Source organism: Lutjanus erythropterus, chromosome 11 (assembly GCF_056507025.1).
Source record: "Lutjanus erythropterus isolate fLutEry1 chromosome 11, fLutEry1.hap2, whole genome shotgun sequence".
Lineage (NCBI taxonomy): Eukaryota > Metazoa > Chordata > Actinopteri > Lutjaniformes > Lutjanidae > Lutjanus > Lutjanus erythropterus.
The window spans coordinates 17,850,818-17,872,854 of record NC_139327.1 but is presented as its reverse complement, the minus strand read 5'-3'; the positions used below and the strand labels follow the sequence as shown (position 1 = coordinate 17,872,854).

The 22,037-nt window shown below is 39.3% G+C and overlaps 2 protein-coding genes across 4 annotated transcripts in view; both read left to right on the top strand.

The window, feature by feature from the left end:
- The first annotated feature begins 3,552 nt into the window (after window positions 1-3,552).
- LOC146318885 (uncharacterized) lies at window positions 3,553-7,995 on the top strand. Its single transcript, XM_084731085.1, has 2 exons — window positions 3,553-5,041; window positions 6,164-7,995. Exons 1-2 carry the CDS (start codon window positions 4,324-4,326, stop codon window positions 7,132-7,134), a joined length of 1,689 nt encoding a protein of 562 aa, XP_084587211.1. The 5' UTR covers window positions 3,553-4,323; the 3' UTR covers window positions 7,135-7,995.
- An 8,653-nt stretch (window positions 7,996-16,648) lies between these two features.
- ltbp3 (latent transforming growth factor beta binding protein 3) overlaps window positions 16,649-22,037 on the top strand; it is a 51,424-nt gene continuing 46,035 nt past the window's right edge. For all 3 annotated transcript variants that reach the window (XM_084731083.1, XM_084731084.1, XM_084731082.1), the window contains exon 1: window positions 16,649-17,303. In XM_084731083.1, the coding sequence (XP_084587209.1) occupies window positions 17,066-17,303 (238 nt within the window). In that variant the 5' untranslated portion in view covers window positions 16,649-17,065. The remainder of the gene's footprint in view (window positions 17,304-22,037) is intronic.

The window sequence follows — 22,037 nt, the reverse complement described above, 5'->3', positions numbered from 1 at the left end:
GAAGCACTCAAACTGCTGTGCAGATGTTCACCAAATGGCCGGAAATGAACCTGACTGGACATGTTCTGGGAGTGATTTGGTATGTATTAAAATGTCTCACTGGTACGTTTCTTTCCAAACAAAAAAAAAAAAAAGCTGGAATGAATCAAAATATAAGATAAAATAACACATACTTTGTACTTAATTCAAGATACTGCCAACAACACAACACGCAACTCAGCAATTCTCATATTCAAGGAAGAGAAGAACTGAACAAGATGTTTTGTTGATATGTGTCGTGTTGACATGTGGAAAAGAAACTTTGTGTGACCGCTGTGGCCTTAAATCCGGCTGCACGCACGCTTCTCTTGGATTTTGACCTTAGTCTGCAGAAAAAGTGGTCACAGTTAAGTCACATTGTCCTGTGCCAGGGACATTCAGAAAACTGATGAAGTGAACTCACTTAGTGCCGACAGAGAAAAACACCTCAATCAAAAAATCAACAGTCATAAAAATAATCCCTCTCAATCATTTATGACTAGGGATGTGTGTGATTAATTGACTAAATGATTAACACTTTCTGTCACTCATCAGCACCAGAAATACTAGTTGGTTAACTTAATTATTGATATTTTATTGATGTACAATGCCTGTTAACTGCTACCTTTCTACTGTTACCTGTTACACATCTGAAAAGATATTTAATTGTCGTCATGTTTAGTATGATAATGTACAAGGGTCATAATGCAACTGTATGCGCAAGTGCCACACATTTTAGCAGCATTTAAAATACATTTTGGTAATGGAAGGATGCAATTTACGGCTTCCGATGGCTCTTAATACACAAAATATTTTTTCAGACAGTGTTGATAAATATTGATTAATAAATTGTGTTCAATTTTGACTGTTTTCTGAGTGATTTCTCACTTTTAGACTGGTCAACTATCATAAATTAAATTAGACATTTTTGTTTATTAATCAGGCAAATTAGTGGCCAGTAACATAACTAGAAGTGTGTGGTGGTGTCTGTATCATTATTTAATATTTACAGTATTTAATATTGATCAGGTGCTTCTTTTTGCATTTCTTTCCTTCTTGTGTGAGCATTTGTCTGTGGGTGAGTGAACATGTTCGGGTACATACAGGAAAGAGTGTGGGTGTATAAGTGTGAAAGAGATGCAAATATTTGTATGCAGGAATATGTGTGGGTATGTTTATGTATTGTGTAATATGGGTTGTGTTAATGTAGTACATCCGAATCTAATGCTGAGAACGTATCTCTATTTTTTGCCTTATTTCGTAAGAATTAATGTGTTAAAGCACCTGTTCAGTTCTTTCGTAGTGAGTCAGATGCAGATCTGTACCACAGGCCCATATAAGGAAACTGTGAGACAAACTTTTCAATACGGTAACAGAAACAGAGATGGTGTGACAGGCAATATGAGCTACTTAGAAACAGACGTGAAGTCACTGGGTAGGAAATATTTTGGCTGTGACTCTGGAAGTGACACAAATTCAAGCAGATGGTAACTGTTAGACTGTCGCTTATATAATCCCAAAACACTCTGCCTCTCTTTGCCATGGACTACGTCACTTTTTCCCCAACCACTGTTGTTTGGTTGGGATGGGTTTGCTTTCCTCATCAGAAACAGGTCCATAATAAATAAAACTTTTTTTTTTATAAAAGCAACACAAATAATAAACAGATTAAATAGCATGATTTAAAGCAAACACACACTATGAACATGGAAACTTATTGACTAGTGGCCAAATAATGCTGCCTATTTTTTTTAGTAGATCATTAGATGTGGTTTTCAATGGCAGATGGGGAAAAACAATAACTTGAGATGCCAGCCTTGGCCCACTGACAAGCTGAATGAGGCAAAAGTGATCCATAAAACTAGAATTAACAAGCACAGATTCTTCTTCATCTACTTCATCTTTTAAACTTCCCTTTATCTTTAAAACACCCAGCCTACTCACAGTTAACTGCATGCAGGAATGAGGCACTGCATCACACATTTTTTAATAACAGTGTAATTAATTCTGCACTGGGTGTTCAGTGGACACTATCGCCCAATGATTCGCTTCATCTATCCCAACAAACAACGATAATGTGAGAAATAAAACCATTAATTACTCCATATTTTCATATTTGTGAGGAGTCATTGCAATGGGGAATGATTCACTTACCTGACCTCTGTATCATTTTAATACTAAAGCAGTCTACAGTGCCTCCTAGAGCCTACAGAAGTACTAGAAGCGAGACTTGACCGAAAAAAAGAAAATGACTAAGGGTGTATTATGAAGCACAGAGCCAGGCGGGGTCTGTCTCTTTTGCAGTTACACAACTGGGTGTGGGTGACATTAATTAGTTCATGATGGATTTACAACGAGCACTTCATCTGTGAACCATCACAAAGCTCATGATACGTTTGGCCAGTTTCCTAAATTAAAATAATCGAGCCACTGCGTCCTGCAATCACAGTGCAGCCTGCAGACTGTTGATGAGGGACGAACTGTTATCTCCTTCTTCTCAGACAGTTTTAGAGTTCGTGTAACCAACTAAGAGGCCGATGACCTGCAAGTACTTCAGGCTTTTCACCCTGGAAGTTTAATTTTAGATTGACAGAGGCAAACTTCAGCTTTTCTCCGCAAATGGCTGCTGTTTTACAGACAAGTCGGAGCACGCTTCTACCCGAACGCTGTCTTGCAGGCTGACAAACAGGGTGCATTTTAAAAGTTACTCCTGGTATGGCTCTTATATGAATGCATTTGTCACCTTTAAGTCAGACTTGAATAAATGAAACAAGTAATTAGCAGGACTGCTCAAAAGGTCACTAGATGATATGCTAATTAGAATATTTAAATTGTGTGACGTAAAGTGCTGTAAAAATGTTGAATTAGACATGTAAGAAAAGCCAATATGTTCAGTAACAGGTATTTAAAAAGAGATTATAAATAATCATTGAACTTATTACAGACAGCAAGGCCAGACTTAGAGGTTTATGGTGTCATTAATTTGATCTGTTTATTGTGGGATAAATTAGTAAATTATTTTATTAATTCTTTTTGTTGTGTCTTATTGAATATATCAACCAATGGAATACCTAGAAATTTAGTCTTTTTATTTTTGAATTAATTCTTTTTTATGTGTTAAATATTTGGTATCATTCCTGTTTTTTTTTATTGTCTAATTAAACGTCAGTTCACAGCATCTTTTATAACCACTTACATGAAATATGTGGTCCTCCATACTGGTTTAAGAGTGATTAAAAAAAAGAAAGGCAGCAATGGTTGTTTAATAATTTAAGATGTTGCTGTATTTTTCAGTTGTAGTATCTCCTTTTCCCCATCTACCTGCTCAACTAAACAAAACTGATCAGGTTGATTATCAGATGAATAAATGAAATTCATGAAAATTAATTTTCCATTTCACTCAATTGTGCCAGCTGAAGACAGCTGAACATGTGCACACACAGAAGTGCTGCAAATTTAAATGACATACAAACAATCACAATCAGAACTGGTCATTTTGGAAGGAAAATAGAAATACATGTGTGGATGTGAATGGAGTTTACAAAGGTACATTTATTATCTATTTGGTATTTTCAATGCAAAAAAACCCCAACATTTTTAATATCCTGGATATAATTACTTGTACTTTCAGAACCTGTACTCATTTCATCAGCATTTATTTAGCTCATTGTATTTTTGTAACATTTTGTATTTTTTGAAGGAAGCCCACATTACTCTGTTTCTTTGTACTGAACTGGTGACGAGTTGAAACTTCCTTCCAGTCGGCTTCCAGGGCAAATTGAACTCCCTGCACGTCGCTTCTTCGGCGACGTCATTTCTGTGCGACAGGCCTCGGTGTACAGTGAGTACAGTGCAGTTCTGCAGGCAGAAGCTGGGGATGGGTGAGTTGCTGCTGAGGGCCATGGTATCAAAGTCTCTGTACAATAATTTACTGACTTGAATGAAGCAGTTAAAGACCATCAGCACGTTTGTCCTGCAGAGCCTCTCTGTCTGCAAGAAACCGTCTTTGTCCGGCGGCTGGCGCTGTTAGCTTTAAAGCTAGCAGGCTAATGTTAGCGAGCGGATCCAGGCCCTGCGCAGAGTTGTCTGACTACATTGTTTTTGTCAGCGACGCCAGTTAAACAAGCTAATGAGACAAATGTAATTGGTGACACTTCACCCGTTACTCCAACATTTTCCAGCGCAAAATAAAGTTAATTAATCTTGCTGTTTAAAAATTTGTTACAGTTTTAGTTGCACATAAAACGTTAGCATAGCCTGTAAACGTTAGCTAACTGAATTAAGCTAGCTAACTGCATTAAAATAATGACTTCCAGGAGGACAGGCTATGCTGGAAATATGGATTCCTCTCCATCAAACAGTGGTAGCAGCTCGGTCCACAGTGGAAACCGTAAACAAAGTATCATCAACATCCCCGACAGGACCGGGGTAGAGTCCTGCTATGATCGGAAAGCAGACAAGGCTGCTGGATACGGAGCTTCACAGGGCAACATGACTGTAACATCCCTGAAATCACGCCTCGCCCCGACCATTCAGACTGCCATGTCCGCAGCAGTGGACACTCTGCTTGGCGAGGTGGTGCTGGTGCTCAACGAGACCCAACAGGAGCTGCTTCATAAGGAACAAGAGAATGAGAGACTCAAAGTGCGACTTGAGGTGTCAGAGAGGGAGCTGAAGACTCTACAGGAGTGTCTGTGTAGTGCTCAGAAGCTCATAGATCAGCTTCAGATCTCATACACAGGCCCTCAGTCCATTAATCAGTCAGTGTTTGCCCCATCACTGTCCTCCATGGCTTCAATGACTTCAGGCCTGGATCGGGACCACCAGAACTCACGAAATGTGAACGGAGCTGGTGTGGACCTGGGTCTCGGTGGGGCTGTGGATGAATCGCTTCATGGCTTTGAGCCGAGAGATGACTACAAAATGTGCCAGCTTTCAATCCAACCAGATGGCTCTGTGACAAACCACGCTCTAGACTTTGCATCCAACACATCTCACATGTGCTCCGATTCCAACAGACCAGGTAAATATACAATATATATGTGTGTTATATTGTATATCTGGCTTTATATTGTGCTGACTGTGATTATAGGGCTGCAGCTAAAAATTAATTATTTTCTTTTTCGATTAATCTGCAGATTTTCTTTTCATGATTAATCATTAATTCCACAGGTTTTCGAAGTGGGGACTTCAACTGGTTCACTGGAAGCTCAGTGAATGAAAGTGAAAAAGCTATTACAGTAGCTATTACATTATCAACAGGGAGTCACATAGAATAGCCAAAATGTGTTAGGTGTGGTTTAAGACATAGTTCAGAGGTACAGTATTGGGGAATTTTTTCCACTTCTCCAGAGCAAGAAACTAATGAATGTCTTTAGACAGACCTTTTGTATTTATTTTGTGTAGTCAGAGGTTATGTCAAACAGCAATATTAAGCTGTTTTGGCTGTTTAGTATCTATGGCAGTGGTTCTTTTTCTGGTGTGCCCCACTTCAGAAGAAGAAAAAAGTTCATGAACCATGAAAGGGGAAGCTACTACGGCAGCATGATAGCATAAGCAAACATTTATCAACTTAATTTCGCTCCATATTTTTCCCTGGTCCTCCACATCCCATCTAAAGTGGCTCTATGCCCCACCGGTGTGGCTTGCCCCACAGTTTGAGAACCACCGGTCTATCAGATTAAATAATATTGTCATGCTACAGCCATATTATCATGTAGTCATCCAAGAATTGAACAAACAAAATGGCAAGCACCTTTTCCCAAGCTTTGTCTGAGGGGAGGCCCACAGTGTCAAATTTTGTTTCTGTTTTAGTCTATAGCATGTCAAAAAAATTGTGAAAAATACTCATCACAATTTTCAGAGCCCAAAAAGTGATGTATTCAAAGACTCTTCATTTAGTGTCATAAATGACAAAGAAATGTAGCAAATCCTCACATTTAAGAAGCTGGAACCAACAAATGTTTGCTATTTTTGCTTGAAAATGAATAATTAATTGAGTACTTAACTGATCTGTGCAGCTCCATGTGAGCCGTAACAGATAAATCAGTGATTTACTGTAAATGGACACATGAGTTAATTTCTGGGTTTTAATAGAGTACTGCTTCTATATTAACCTTGTCTGCATATTTTGATTCATCTTCAGATGAGAGACAGTCTCAGGGACCAGGCGGAGCATCCAGGTTTGAGATTAAAGAGGAGCAGGGACCAGTGTCAGGTTCTGGTCAGCCCAGCAGGAAGGAACCGGGGTTGCGTAACGACAGAGTTGGAGATGGAGAGCGATCGTCCCACAATGTGGGTGACCTTGGCTATGTTCAAGTGGGAGGGGAGGGAGGTTCCCAGCGTTCCTTCACTCAGCCTTTGCGTCACCAAAGACCTGTGCGAGACTGCAGTGGCGCCCTGCAGCAGCAGGGTGGACTTGATGAACAGAAACAGTTGGCGAGGACTTCTGGAGCTGTTAGAGGAGACAGTGTCTCACCGGGCAGAGCAGAGGACTCAGCAGGACCTTCGACCACTGACACAGTAGGGGACCCCTCTGGAGATCGGCCTCATCACTGCTTGGAGTGTGGAAAGACCTTCCGTCTGATCTCCAGTCTGAAGAAGCACATCCGCATCCACACTGGAGAGAAGCCGTACCCATGTGGAGTCTGCGGCCGCCGCTTCCGCGAGTCAGGGGCGCTTAAGACCCACCTGCGCATACACACAGGTGAGAAGCCATACTCTTGCTCCGAGTGTGGAAACAGCTTCCGCCACTTGGACGGTTTGCGCAAACACAGGCGCACACACACCGGAGAGAAACCCTACGTGTGTGCCATCTGCGGGAAGAGGCTGAGCCGCCTGCAGCACCTCAAACACCACCAGCTCATCCACACAGGAGAGAGGCCGTGCTGCTGCCCCTTCTGCAACCGCAGCTTCAAGGAGCCTGCAGCACTGCGGAAACACATCCGCACACACCGGGAGGAAGGCGGCCACATGGGAATTGGTGCCAGTGACGACACGGACCCAGACGCCATGGATGACATTAACAATCTCCATCCAGCAGCTCCATCCCCTCAGATGAGGTTTGGGGAGTGGGGAGCAGAGGAGGATGACAGCTCGGTGGTGGACTGTGTGTAGAGAATGATTAGAGGAGTAACTGTCTGATGGTGTCCTTATGAAACCAACTCCAGGTGAAAAAGATGGATTAAGATGTTTGTGTAGTTTGTAAACGTGATGGAAAAGGTCATCTTTGATCCATGCTGTTAAACTTAACAATCAGGCTACATATAACCTGAGCCTTGGAGTTTCATTTATATCTGACATTTTTGTCTTTGACACACTTTTAAAATATCCACTGCACATTCTTCAACAGCAAACATTTTTTCTGGACATTCCTCCAACAGCAGCAGCAGCTATAGACAGGTTGTTTAGGCACAGAGAGCTGCTGCTTTGCCAACTGTCGAGCAATTATTTGATGGCAGAAGTGGACAAGAGCTGTTTCTCCACTTAAAAATTTAAGTGCCTTGAACACTCACTCAAGCATCAACTGAGTCGTTCCTGCTGCTGCTGTTCCCACCTGTTTTTTAGTCAGGACAAGCTCTTAGTTTCTTATGATTTCATCATTAGTCACAGAGTTAGTTTGTTGTTTGTCAACACACTGAGCAGCTCAGATACAAAGAAATGTATCTACAGGGCTGGTTCATGCTTCAAGCGTGGACAGAACATGTACACTATGTAGCTGGGCATTTTTGACTAAACCAAATATAATGGTGTCTTTGGTTCGTGTTTTTAATCTCTTAAAGTAAGAACAATTGAGTAGGAATGGTGGCGCTTCTACACAATATTTATTAGTTATTCACTATTAGTGAGGGTATCGTAATTTTACTCAGCTGGAATAGCTGATTGAATTGTATCAAAAAATGTAATCTTTTTCACTTTAATGCATGCTTTCAGAGCATGAATATAAAACATTTAATAATGGCAACATTAACCAAAAATTCCACACAATATCAGTCTCCTATTATCATACCAGTCTTCTTTCTTCTAATCCTGTACAGAGGTGTTGCAGCACTCTAGAGTGTGATTCAAGTTTATAATGGTGCATAACAAGCTCATAAACTAAATAATTAGTCTGTTTACTGACAATCATTTGGTTTCTCCACCTCAATTATCAATTAAGTTGGTTTGATTGGAAAAACGATCCAATTGTTTTTTCCCTGATAATTGTGCTGCTAAGGGTTGATGCACATAAGAAAATCCAGTGCTTATGAAGGACCAGCGCTCATCTGTGAGTGTTACTACAATGCCACAGATGTTGCCACACTGTGAAAAAGAAAAGTTGAGAAAAAAGTAAAGCAACCAACTGCAAAACCTTTTTTGAATTTACTCAACTTAAGGCTAATTTGTTGTGTGTTAAGTTTATCAGACTTAACATTACTATTCAGAACTACTCATGTACTTAAGAAAACTAAAATTATTGCATTTCATGAACTGTTGTTATTTGACTTGAAGCTTATAAGTCACATATATATGTATACCACTTATATTTCAAAATATATCAAGTTGTTCAGTCAGTTGGTGGATTCAAACCCACAACATATTTTTATTGTGAGATGATTGTTTTATGCAGTGCTGTTGATGTATGTTTTCAGTCTATAAGAACACACAGTTTCCAGTTCATCAAATTTAATAGTTAAGTTTTCTTAATTAAAGTGCATGACAAACTTACAACAGAACAGTGAGTAAACTTCTTAACCCAAGTTGATGCAACAAATTAGCCCTTAGTTGACCTAAAAGGGCTTTGCAGTTTTGTTTTTGTTTTTTTATAAATTCTCTACCTCTTTTTAAATTTTTTTTACAATGCAATTTGTCCAAGTAATAACTGACAGAAAATGTGAGAGGACACAACAGTCAGTTAATTTAATAGGATAGTGTGACGGTGCAGTCTACCCCAATGAAGCTATTTGTAAGCCAAAAAGCTAAAGCATGATTTTGATTACATTTACATTGTCATGTCCTCATGAAGCATGAACCAATTTTACTCTTCAGTCGAGAGAACCCTGTTGTGAAGTCCTGCTCTACTCTCTTATCTCCTCTTGTGTGTCCACAGATCTCTCATCAGTTACACAATCATAATGTTTTCAGTTGAATGAAAGTTGTCTGTTTAGGTTTGAAGATATCCATGCAAATACAAAACACACAGTGTTATTTTAGGAGGACACGGACACAGTTAGTTGGCATCAGCATGTACTCAGATTAACCGCTTGCAGTGTGTTTACTGTTCCCCAAGTCTGATTATCATCTTTTTCTCTCTCATGGACCACCTCCCATCATTCCACTTTTTTTTTTCAAGCTGCTACTATACATCTGGAAAGCCTCTCCTTTTCTGGACTTATGTATTATTGTTACCAGCCAGTTACTAGCAATTACTAGCAGACAGTTTGGTGCTTGCATGTGCATATCTGTTCCTCTGCTGGTAGCGACGCCTCCCGGCTGTTTTCTGTAAATAAGAATGTAGTTTTAGCCATTTTATCCGGTTGAATGAGGGTTAACATTGGTGGAAAAGTTCATGTGCAACAAAGACTTTTAAAAAAAGACATGACATGCTTTGATAACATCAGTATGCTAACATTTAGTGTAAATATATACATAATCTTATGAAACTTCTTCCTGATGTTCTTCCTGATGTGACACGACTGATTCATTGGGGTTAACGACAGAGCATTAATCTTCTCAGCGTTTTGAGCTATACTGTAGGTCTCTGGTGTCTTTACCATGTATACTACTATGATGATCACCATGTAACTACTCTATGTACATGAACAAGTGTAAGTCATTTTAAAAGGCACTCAAAATGTTAAATATCTGGTACTGTATACCCAAAAAACGATTCGCCAACATAGTCTTCTTCACCCCAGATAATCATATTTATTGTTTTTTGTATGACATACAGGGAGGCCTTTGCATGTAGGTTTAAACTGAAATGGCATTTGTCCTTAAAGAGTCAGTGTTAAATGTGAACCGAATTACTTTTTTATGCTTCTGTGTTCAAAATATATCCCCACACACCACATTCATCCTGTTACCTACTGTAAATGTTACTATATTAAAGGACCTTGTTTATATCTTGTGTCTCTCTGTGGCTGTTTATTTATATATCAAACTAAGAAGAGCATCTTCTGATGACAGAAAAGTTAAATTATGACCGCAGTGAAAGTATTAACTCAACAATTTGCTCATGAATGCATCCTAATTTTAGATTGTGTCAGTTCTTTATGACTTGGTTTTCAGTCAGTTCATTTCATTGTATCATGGCAGGAAAACCACAGTAACCCTGGAGGAGCCTTTTCCCACTGACTGAGATGTTGCCAAACAGATTGTGGACACGCCCAAAGACGGCTCCCAAATAACACCTTAAACTCTTCTCCCGAAGCTGAGTAATGACAGCCATGTTCATACACACAAACTAGCTATTTGAGATGGCCTATGGTATGATTGTAGAAGCTTAACAGGGTCGATGCAACTGAAAAACATGTCAACGTATAGTGGCCTTTAATCCATAAGAACTTACTGTGTCAGGCACTACTGTTGCTGTTTAAAAAAAAATATTTTGGTTTTCCAGAACCAAACACATAAAAAGACAACATGTAACCAACAAATAGCAGTACGAAATCAACAAGACAATAAACACAATACAGATCAAAATAAATCAAAGAGATGCCATCAACACTGGAAACAGCTGCTTGTAATAAGCATTTAATAGGTAGTAAGTCCCTTATAAGATGCTTATTAACATTTGGTAATAAGACAATAATAAGTTATCAATAGCATAACAACTATATTTATTGTTAGATTATAAGGCATTCATAAGTAGTCCTTTAACAAACCTGTTAATAGTTTATAGACTGCTTGTGAATATTAATAAAAGCCTTGTGAGTTTCTTATAATAGCATTACAAACATTTAACCTACTGTTGTTCTACATACTTAAATATCTATGTATTATCAGTTAACTATACAGGACAGAATTATATGAAAGTAAACTATGTGGTGAGTTCCACCAGCTGGATGTAATGAACTTTTTGAGACATCTGAGTATGGCTGTACTGGAGTGGACTGGATTCATCTTCTATTCCTTTTGGACCTGCACAAAGCAGCTACCGGATTCTTTGTCTGCTGTGTTGGAGTCCTCAAAAGCTGAGTCTCAAGTCTCCTGTTTATACTCTCCAGGCCTCCTCCATTCTCCTGCCGCAAACCAAACCTTTTTACAGAAGTATCTGTACTTCTACTTGAGTACAGAATGTGTGTACTTTTGCCACCTCTTAAAAAAATATACTTCTTAACAACTGTAGTTTTCTTTGCACAACTTAAAGAATAGAGAAGGATAAATTTTTTTGTGCTATGCAAACACCCATTGTATTGTTTAGACAAGTGTGTTATTGTTACACTGCCTGTGTAATGATGTTTCATAATCTAAGACATGATGATGGTAATAGTTCCTATTGCTGTCTGTTGTTTCAATGAAAAGGGAATTTCTGCAGAAATATCCGAAGCTGCTTAATTGCATGTTGATATCAAGACAGAGTAGTGTTTGTTACTCAGACCCAGTGGGTGTTAGACCTATTTTACATTTGATTTATCTTATAGATCACAAACCTACATATGGATTGAATTGAATGAACTGAAGCTGTGGACTCGGGAGGATGTGAACTTGTTCCAACAACACAGACCACAAACTGGAGTTCAAGCTGAAGCAAGTGCTGTGGAAGGCACTTAAACACAACATTTCCCTGAACACAGCAGTAGAATTTCATGCGGTGCTGGGCCTGTGTATCATGAAAAATTACCCAGTGAAGCACTTCTGTGGCTGATGAGAGAAAGGTGCAGCTCAACAAGTCACTACAGTGATTTTAATTCCATCAGATACAGAGGGGAAAGGAAATCCCATGGGAAATACTACTGCAAAATACTGTCAACTGTGTCCCGAGATGAAGATACTGTCCACCCAATTTGAGCTTCAAACCTTTGAATTACAGAATCTGAATGGCTTTTATACACTTATTTATTGATGTGTTTCTTAATAAGCTCACAGTTCACCCCAAAATCAAAAATACATATCTTTCCCCTGGCCAGAAGTTCTCTCTGTCCCTCTAGATCATAGTTTCTCAAACTGTGGTACTTGTACCACAGGGAGTACTTGAGCTCTCTCTAGTGGTACAATGAAGAATCTCATAAAATGTTAAAAATGAAATAAAGTAATTTAAATACATGTAATTAAAATACTACAAAATTTCAAATCAAAATACTTTGCTGAAATTTAACTTAAATTACAATTTGTATTTCCTGTGATAGTTTTGTTTCAGTATCAGTCTGATATGTAGTCATGCTCATGCATGTATAAATCGTCCATGATTAGTTATGAGCTAAACAGTCATAGCAGTAAGCCACTGCAGTCAACAATAAATAATCTTCTTACTCAGAATAAACCTGGCTCCTGCATGAACCCTCTGAATAGGGCCAGCCTTTGCTACTGTATTTTAACACTGGTCATTATGGTGGTACTCGGATAGCCTAATGTATCTTCTAAGGTGATACGAGGTGTAGAAGGTTTGAAAAATACTGATGTAGATGTTTTGGGGATGGGCTGCAGAGTTTGGGAGATACTGGCTGCACAGATGTCTACTTTCTGTCCAATATAATGGGACTAAATGGCTCGTGGGGCTCATGACAAAAAAAATATATATATTTAAAAAACTCAAAACCAGTGTCTCATTCCAAAACTCATTACCCAGTTGCTCAAGATAATCCACAAAGTTTGTGTGAGCAGTTTCATGTAGGAACTCTTTTCTTTATGCAGTAGAATCTACTGGAACTATTTAGCGCCGCAGCCTGAAGAGGCCTCCTGCAGTGGGTGCTGTGGTGGGGGGCCCCTCCGAGCCTGGCAGCCCCTCCACAGGTTTTGGAGGCCCCTGTGGAAAAAAGCAATAGTGCTCAACACAGAATATAAACTCAAACTAGTTAACACGCTACTCACTTTAACTTTGTCTGAGAAAATATAAACACTTTCACTGCCATCTTTAGATAGAATAAGTTCCTTCTCTTTGGAAACATCTGGTTTTATCTTTAGGTTGTGTAATACAGCTGTTTGTTTCTGTTTGTCATTACTGTTTGGTGCAATGAGAAACACTGACGTTTCATATTTCAAAAGGGAAGTAATTATATTGTACTAATAATACTCAGGCATAGTTTATGTGTGACCTGTAATGTATTTGTATTGTGTGTGTGTGTCTTGGCAGCCGATGATGCAGTGATGGCAAGTAGCAGCCAGAAATGTGAGAGCGGCCTGTGAACTCTGTGCAGACCCATGCAGTCATTTCCTCAGCGACTGAAGGTAAACACTCACTTTTTAAAGAGGAAGTGACTCAATCTCTCTTTTCCTTTCTCTTTTTCTCTTTCTCACGTTCAACCCCTGACCATATGACCCCCCAAACACTGACTGCCCCTGCGTGATGCTTACAGTGCTGTATCTTTATATTTTTATTTGTTTCACTTGGTTTAATCAGCATGCGTGTTGACTTTTGACTTGTACCTGTTTCTACCATTGAATTAACTGTTTACTTAATTTGGTGATATATAATCATACATTATGGTTTTATTTATTACCGCACTGCTTCTACTTTATTCAGTATATCTCATGACTATTAACTATCATACATTTATGGAGTTTAAACTGTGTATGAAGCATTAACATAATTTATAACAATAAAATCTATGTAAGGCTTTATTTAAAGTGGGAAGAGGGCCATTTTTTCAGAATTAAGACTGATTTATATATCTGGGGGTGGGAATTGCTAGGGGCCCCCTGATACAATATTATCAGGAACTTGAGTCATGATATGATATTATTGTGATTTTGTGATGTGCAGAGTATTGTGATGACAAATATTGCAATGTATTGCAATGTATTACCTGTTTTCAAATACATATCATGTCCCCAAAATACAACATATGTGAATAAGATTAAGTTTCAGGCCTGTTAATCTCATTTAAGTAATTTTATTTCAGGAAAATAGGGTTGTCAAGCAGATAGTCTGACCAACACTGTCATAAAAACCTACCAATCCTGCTGACCGTGACCTCTGCTGACCTTACCAGAAAAAAAAAAAAACTCAGTACCATCTAGCGGACTGAAAAAGAAATAGATTTTAATATTGTAGTAAGCTACCAAAAGGTTTGATAAGATTTTAAATGTTAAAATGTTTAAATGTTGTCATCTGGATATCGATATAATATTGCCATGCAAAATATCATGATACTATGTTGTACTGATTAATTTTCTCCACCCCTGGGCCTGCTTACAACTTAATTTAGGTAAAAGCTGAGTTTTTTTGGTTTACATTATGTAGCCTATTTTTTTTATTTTTTTTTAAGATTATTTTTTGGGCTCTTGTCTTTATTGTGATAGGACAGCTGAAGATATAACAGGAAAAGGGACAGAGAGATGGGAAGACACGCAGCAAATAGGCTGCAGGTGGGAGTTAAACCAGCAGCCTCAATACATGCTGCGCACACTCTACCAACTGAACTATAGCGGCACACATGTAGCCTATTTTTCTATTGTGATATTGTTTCCTACATAAAGCATTTTGGTACCTCTCATTTTTTGAGACATGATAAAATGCTGTGTCAAATCAGATTAACCGAATGCAATAAACAGATCGCACATCTGTGAAGCTGAAAAGCAGATGAAAAAATGATGAGTTTTTCCATTTTTATGTGCGTCTACACAACAACAATGGCGCCCTATGAGCATTAGCAGTTAACATTAGTATGTAGCTAACATTAGCTTTTGTCCGCAGCATAAATGCTCAGTAAAACCTGGACTACATTCGTTCCATCTGTGGTATGCCTTCTTCTCCATGTTGACGTGCCAAAGTACAATGAAGAGAAAACAAACGAGTATGGGGTTGTAAATTTTTTTGAAAGAGCAACGGAAATAAAATGCTCCAGGTATTCGACCAATCAGAAATGTTCAGCACTGCAAGCCCCATCCTCAAAAGTCCTGTGCTTTGAGGGTACTTTCCAGAAGGTGTTTCTGGAAAGAACTATGCTCCAAGTAGGGACTCTCTGAAAATGCCCTCTGAACTTAACACCAGAATCAGTAGGATTCAGCTGCAGTTTGTAAATGCACCAGAAAGATCGTTGATTGTTGAGTCTCATTCCTAGGATTACACACACTGACATTTTGGGTTGGTAAAAAGCCCCAAGCACAACAAAATAGTCAGTAAATAAGAAAGTACAGGTGGAGGGTGGGGTCACTGCGGATGCCAGTGTTGTCCATGCTTTGTTTTTTAATTTAATTTTAATTTCAACCCTGGTTCCCGCAGTCGACAGCTCTGAGTTCCTTCAAAGGTTTACAGTCCCTAAATTGCAAATTTATTATTCACTCTCAGTGTCAAGCTAACTTGATATGCAACAGTCACAAGACAAAAATTAGAGGTCCACCTAGCTGCTCTCTTTAAGATAAGATAAATTCTGTCATCAGAGGGTGTACGTGTAGGTTCTGTGTGGACATCCATGTAACCCCAGTTTGTTGTTTGTCCACAGAGTTGTCCATGCAACCGGTACAGATGCTGTTTTATTTCACATGTGTGGAACACGTCCTCCAAGTGGACTCCAGAAAGCAGTATTAACAGAACTAACAGCCGTCCTTAAGTGTCCGCAGCTGCCTGTCCGCGTTCGTTTGAGAGGATGTTGTGACGAGTCTACATGGGTACAACAAACTGCAGCGCTGAACATTTCTGATTGGTACTATTTTATTTCAGCTGCTATTCTTAAAAATCTGCTCAGAGGGACAGACAACAAAGTCCAGGCCTTATTGAGCGTTTATTCTGAGGACAAAATGTTAGCTATGTGCTAATGTTAACTAGTAATGCTAATATGGCGTCATTTTTGTTATATAGTTGCATGAAAAAATGTCACATTAAAAAACATTACACGTCATTCTATATGCAGCTGACTAATGTTTGCAGGACCACAATGAAAACACAGACAACAATGGACTGAAGGAACCTTTTAGTTCCTTGAAAAAATAGTTCCTGTGTCTGAAAGTTCTGTGAACTTTGGGTGGAAACAGAGCCTTCAGCACTCACTGATGCAGAAAGTACAGCCGCCATTTACAGGCTGAGTATCTTGTGATAGTGACCTCAGCTTAACCTCGGTGAACTATATCAGAAAGTGTCTTCACATTTGTGGGTATGTCTTTTGACATTTGACATAGTCGCTGGAGGTTTAACACTGGGCTGAACAAACAGGCCTCCTTAAAAATGATAATCTACTGTAGTTCCTAAACAGAGACAATGCAGGTCTGAGTGCAGGATCAGTCATTAATAAAAAGGCGTTGCTGATTTATCTTGTACTGATATTTTTATACATCAGGAGCTCAAAGGAAACACAAAGGTGTAAACAGCAGTATATTACATGTGTCAGTATTTTTTTATTCTCAGAGTGACACACACAGCTGTGCAGCTATGATTTGCAGAGTGGGGTCTGTGAGGGGGCAGCAGAGTAGAGGAGGGGGTGTGAGGAGGAGAAACAACCAACAAGGAAACCACTTTCAGCTTTGCTCCTGCACCGCCTGGCTGGCCCGCAGCCAGCTTTCTCCAGAGAGAGGGTTGGCTCTCTCACTCACCCCTTCTCCTCCTCTCCTCCCTTCTTTCTCTCCCAAACCCACATACGCACTCTCTCCGACTCTCCAAAGCAACAGGCGAGAAGAAGAAGAAAGGAGAAGACCTACAAAAAAAAGCGAGCGCAACTTGTTGGAACAACGGCGACAAGAGAACCGACAAGAAAACTTCTGAAGATGTCAAACTTGTGGAGTTTTCAGACGGATCAGTCGGGTACGAGAGGGAAGTGATTTTTTTTTCCTCCTCAAGGAGAAAACAGGAGGGAGGACACGCTTTTTTTTCCGCCGTATGAGACGTCAAACCTCCTGCCTGGGTTAACAAAGCAGCAGGAGGTTGTGATTTAATGTGCCCGGGTCTGTGTGGAGGGCAGTGAAGGATGCCAGGATGCCCTCTCTGATCTCCCAGCTGCTTGTCATCTGGCTGAGCGTCCACAGGCTGGTGTGGTGCACGGAGCGCTCCTCCACTCGGGAGCGCTTCAAGGTGGTCATCGCTCCTCTCATCTGCAAGCGGATCTGCCTGAAGGGCCAGTGTCAGGATACCTGCGAGCAGGGCAACAACACCACGCTGATCGCCGAGAACGGCCAGGCGGCCGACACTCTGATCGGACAGGGCTTCAGGGTCGGTGAGTGACCGAAACAATGCAGTTTATTTATGAGGGGATATAATTAGGCCACTGCGATTAACTAATAGCGCTGCTCTGACCTCTGGGTTTACAGTTTTTCCTCTGAGGGAGGCCTGTTTGGTCGCTCATAAATAGACTTTTTATGGAGGTAAATATCACATGGTATTAATAAAGTTACATAGGCGCACTTCAACAACTCAGTATGGCTGTAAGTCTGGCTGTTTATCACACTGATACATGGTGATATCCATTCAACTGGATTTCAGACATTATTCTGGAACAATAATGACTTTGAATTGTTCATTTAGACAATGAAATTGTGAATTACCACGTTAAATATGACACTCAATATTTCTTTTTTTAATTGCCAGTACTGCTTTTATACACACATACGTGTGTGTGTGTGTGTGTGTGTGTGTGTGTGTGTGTGTATATACACTGTACTGTACTTTGTTGCTTTTCTTGTTTTTCCATTTTTTGTCACCAGTATTTTTAATAATCCTAAATAACTTTAATTCTAAATAATAATAATAAAAAATGTCTATTAAAGCTGAATGAGTAAAATGATCAAGTATACACAGAATGCTGACTGTGAAAGCTAACAAAACAATCTGAAGTTTTTGTATAGGTGCACAACCCATATACCAATATAGACTGATATAGCTGTGATAAGCAAATATTTAGCCAATAATATCAGTCAACGAGATATCAATCAGGCTCTAGTTTTGTTATTCTATTAGACATTCTATGTTTTTGCACTTACTCCGTGTACACTTTAGATTTATTACTGTATTGTGCTTCTTCTTATGCTAATGCTGGCACAATTATTTTTTCAGGATTTATAAAGTTTAACTTATTTTATTTTACCTTATCTTATCTTATCTTATCTTATCTTATCTTATCTTAATAACAGCTAGAATCCTTAAAATGGGTCTGAATTAAATGTAACTAAGTCTGTTTTTTCCCAGTTGTTATTGTAAGGCAGTGGTGGAAAAAGTATTAAGACTAAGAACTACTTGATTAAGTCAAAGTGGTAACTTTTGCTCCATCACAAGGAAAGGTTTTACATTTAAATCCATACTTCAGTGGAAATACTGCAGTATTAGCAGAAAAAAATGTACTGAAGTATCAAAAGTGCAAGTACTCACAATGTATATTTGACCCTTTTCAGTGTTTTCATTATTAAATTGTTGATGAAATGAAGCTGTTAATATGGACACGTACTTCAGTTTGTAACAGTGTATTTCATGAACTGTTTCATATATAAAACCCTTACCTGCAAAGTCACTATAACTACAGCTGTCAAATCAGATTAATAAAAAGTGTGTGTGTGTGTGTGTGTGTGTGTGTGTAAAATTAGCAAAAACATCATCAACAAATATTTATTTAGGGAAAACTGACTGAGCATTAAGCTGTTTCACAGTTTACATTCATGCAGGCTAAAAGGATACAGAATATATGATAACAATATCAATAATAATGATGAAATGATGAAAAACACTTTGTGGTGAGAAAGATATACACTAATTAAAACAGTACATTGACAAAAAAAAAGGCAAATAACAACAAATAAATAACAAGTTGGCCAAACAAACAAGTGTGCAGAGATAAACTATGACCTTCTGTCACTGGTCATCATGGACCAAACAATGACCAACCAAGTAAAGCTGCTCTTTCAGGGCTTATGGCCTTTTAAAGGTCCTAACATCTTCATAACTTGCATCAATTAGCCACCAGCTACTTATATCCACCATAAATTCATGTCATAAAGATTTATGTCAAGTGGGTTTAAACTCTGCTCCGCAAATAAATAGGTGGCTAAGATGAGGTGAGCTGGGTTTACCCTCCACTGCCTCACTGGAAAATGTTGCCATGTTACACTTTAATTACTGAGACATGCCTCATTACACAGCGTATAAATGTACTTTTAAGATCTATACTTTCCCCCCTGACTCCAGTGTCAGGCATGAGTGGAGCCTTTCTGCTGCTGTATCAGATCAGCTGTGGTGAGACGTGGAGCCGTGCAGTCTACGTCAGCCTCAGGCCCAGATCTGGATTTCACCAGCGCTCTCTTCTCTTACTCACTCAGTGTGCAGAATAAGATAGTAAACAAGACAACAACTCGTGAATTGATTGTCTGAGATGTGACAGAAGGCAGATTAATGGAGGTAAAGGAGATGTAACTTTTAATTTACTTTTCTGTAGTGGAAAGTGGTGCCATATCTAGGGGTCATTTCTCTCTTTGTATCAGCCGATGTTAACTATTAGTCACTTAACACTAAAATACTTTAAAACAGATTGACATGAACCCCACATTCCTCTGTAGCACAAGACTAAAATAATAAACAGCATTATGATGCAACTGGTTCATGTTTCCTGTGAACATCACATTGGCGCCAGAAGTCTCAAAACTCATATCCTTCTTACTTTAAAATGTGATTTTCCTTCAATTCATGATGGTGATTTCATTCAGTGTTTACCAGTTGCTCTGGATGCATACACCTTTTTTTATGTTTTGATTTTAAAGGAGAGGCTAAGATGCAGTACCACTGAAAGAAAAATCATTCTTAAGCAGCCACTCTGTGTCCGTGAAAGGCCAATAAGGAAATCAGTAAGAATAAATCCTTAACTAGACGAGGCATTTTCTGAAGAAACTCTGTGTGTGTGTGTGTGTGTGTGTGTGTGTGTGTGTGTGTGTGTGTGTGTGTGTGTGTGTGTGTGTGCGTGTGTGTGTGTGTGTGTGTGTGAACAATACTAAAAAGGAATGGAAGAAGATGTGGAGTATTTTAGGGTTTGTTTCAAAGCAAACACTAAGCTGAACTGCTGGCTTTAAAAGCTGATTAAAACAAAAGATGTGTGGAAGATGTGGAACATTTTAAGGCTTGCTGAAAAGCTGACACAGAATTGAATTGCTGATTTTAATTTGTATGTGGAAGCAGGTGAGGGCGTATGAATTACCTAGTTGGAAAAGGATCTAAAATTAATTAGTATGAACTGGATTTGCAAGTCGAATAATACGGATCATTTATGAATGATGTGGTATATTTTAAGGTTTGAATCGGTAACTGAAAGTATAAATCAGTAGATTTGATTTGGAAAAGGTCAAGAAAAGATTATATATAGTTTGAAAAGTAGGAAGCTAAGGGGCTATGGATACAAAATATACGCTATTGTAAGTCTGGAGCCACACTACAGTGCTGAACTAATGGCTGGGAGCTAAGCTAGATTGCTGGTTTTAATTTATATGTACAAGCTGTTGAATGAGTGTGAAGAGTGGAAAAAGTGCGAAAGGGTCTATGAATAATATGACTATGAATAATAATGATAACTATAAACAAGAATATAGGTCGTGCTTCCAGCATTCACACCGAAATACTGAGCTTAAGTTACAGGGTTGTGGTACCTCTTACAGTTATCCTACATAGTTCTGCAGTAGTCAAGTCAAATTTTACTTATCTACCCCAAACCACAAATCACAAATCTCGGGGGGCTTACAGTCTGTACAGTGTGTGACACCCCCTGTCTTGTAGACCCTCAACGAGAAAGGAAAAACTCCTCCAGTACAAAAAAGTTGTAGTTGGTCATACAGATGTAGCCTCCCCAGCTGTTTTGACTGGGGTGCCCATGTGGAAGTAAGCGGGCTGGATTTAATCGAGGTCAAGTAGCACTGTGACAGTGTTCTTCCTCCCTGACACCGTGTAGTCATGTAGAGTCAGAGAGTTGGCTCGGCCACCAGTCCCCCCTCTTCTCCTCCAATTTCCTCACAGCGCGTCATCTTTTGGAGCTTCTGTGTGAAATAATTCAAGAGCGACATCTTAAATTCCTGGAATTCCGGTTCATGCTGCTTCACATTTGGTCTGGATAGTGAAGCTGCTCTACAGTCACCTGTTCACCTGGATTTCACGTTCAAAGCATCTGAAAAAGATCCGTGCTGAGCGTATGGGTTTTTGCAGTAGGGGATACAGGGTTCGACTTCACCCCAGAGAGGAGATGTGTGTTGTTCAGTGTGAGGGCTGGAATGTGGTGTGGACAAGTGGAAATTTCTCTCTCCCGTGTTAAAACGGCCATGGCTATAGCAGCAACAATATGAAGACTTTTCCATATTTGAGCTGTTGTGACGTCAGTGCAACGAGGCTGAGGCCCAAACCTGACCAAACCTTTCCTCAGGAGAAAGTTCCAAACAGTTTGTGGAAGTACAGAAATACCTTTCACTATGTGTGCTTCAATATGTAGAAGGATTTTTACATTGGCCAGATTTTGGTGGGCAGGCAGGGCCAAGAAACAGTCCTGACCTGAATCTGGGATTTCTGCCAACAGATGTCATTTTTATGACCATAACTTTCAAAGTAATGGAGAGAGAGAGTTTTTTTTTTTAACCTTCATTGGGCTAGTTGACATGATAAAGTGACTGAAAAACTAGGGATAAGTAACTTAAACTGTTGACATTGCTGTTACATGGTATACATCTGCTCTGGAAACATATATTTTAAATCCTAAGGATCAGAAATGGATTTAACCTTAATTTGAAGCTGGGTGAATGATATCCCAGGGTCAGACAGCTGTAGAACAAACTGGAGAACATGTCAGTGTTGGCAGAGAAGTTGTTTCGACATAGTTTACTTCTTCTGCTGACCAGCTGTCCAAAAAACACCAAAGCATTCCAGTTACAGTTATATGAAACAGAGAAAAGCAAGCAAATCCCAGATTTAAAAGGTGTTACCAGTAAACGTTCTA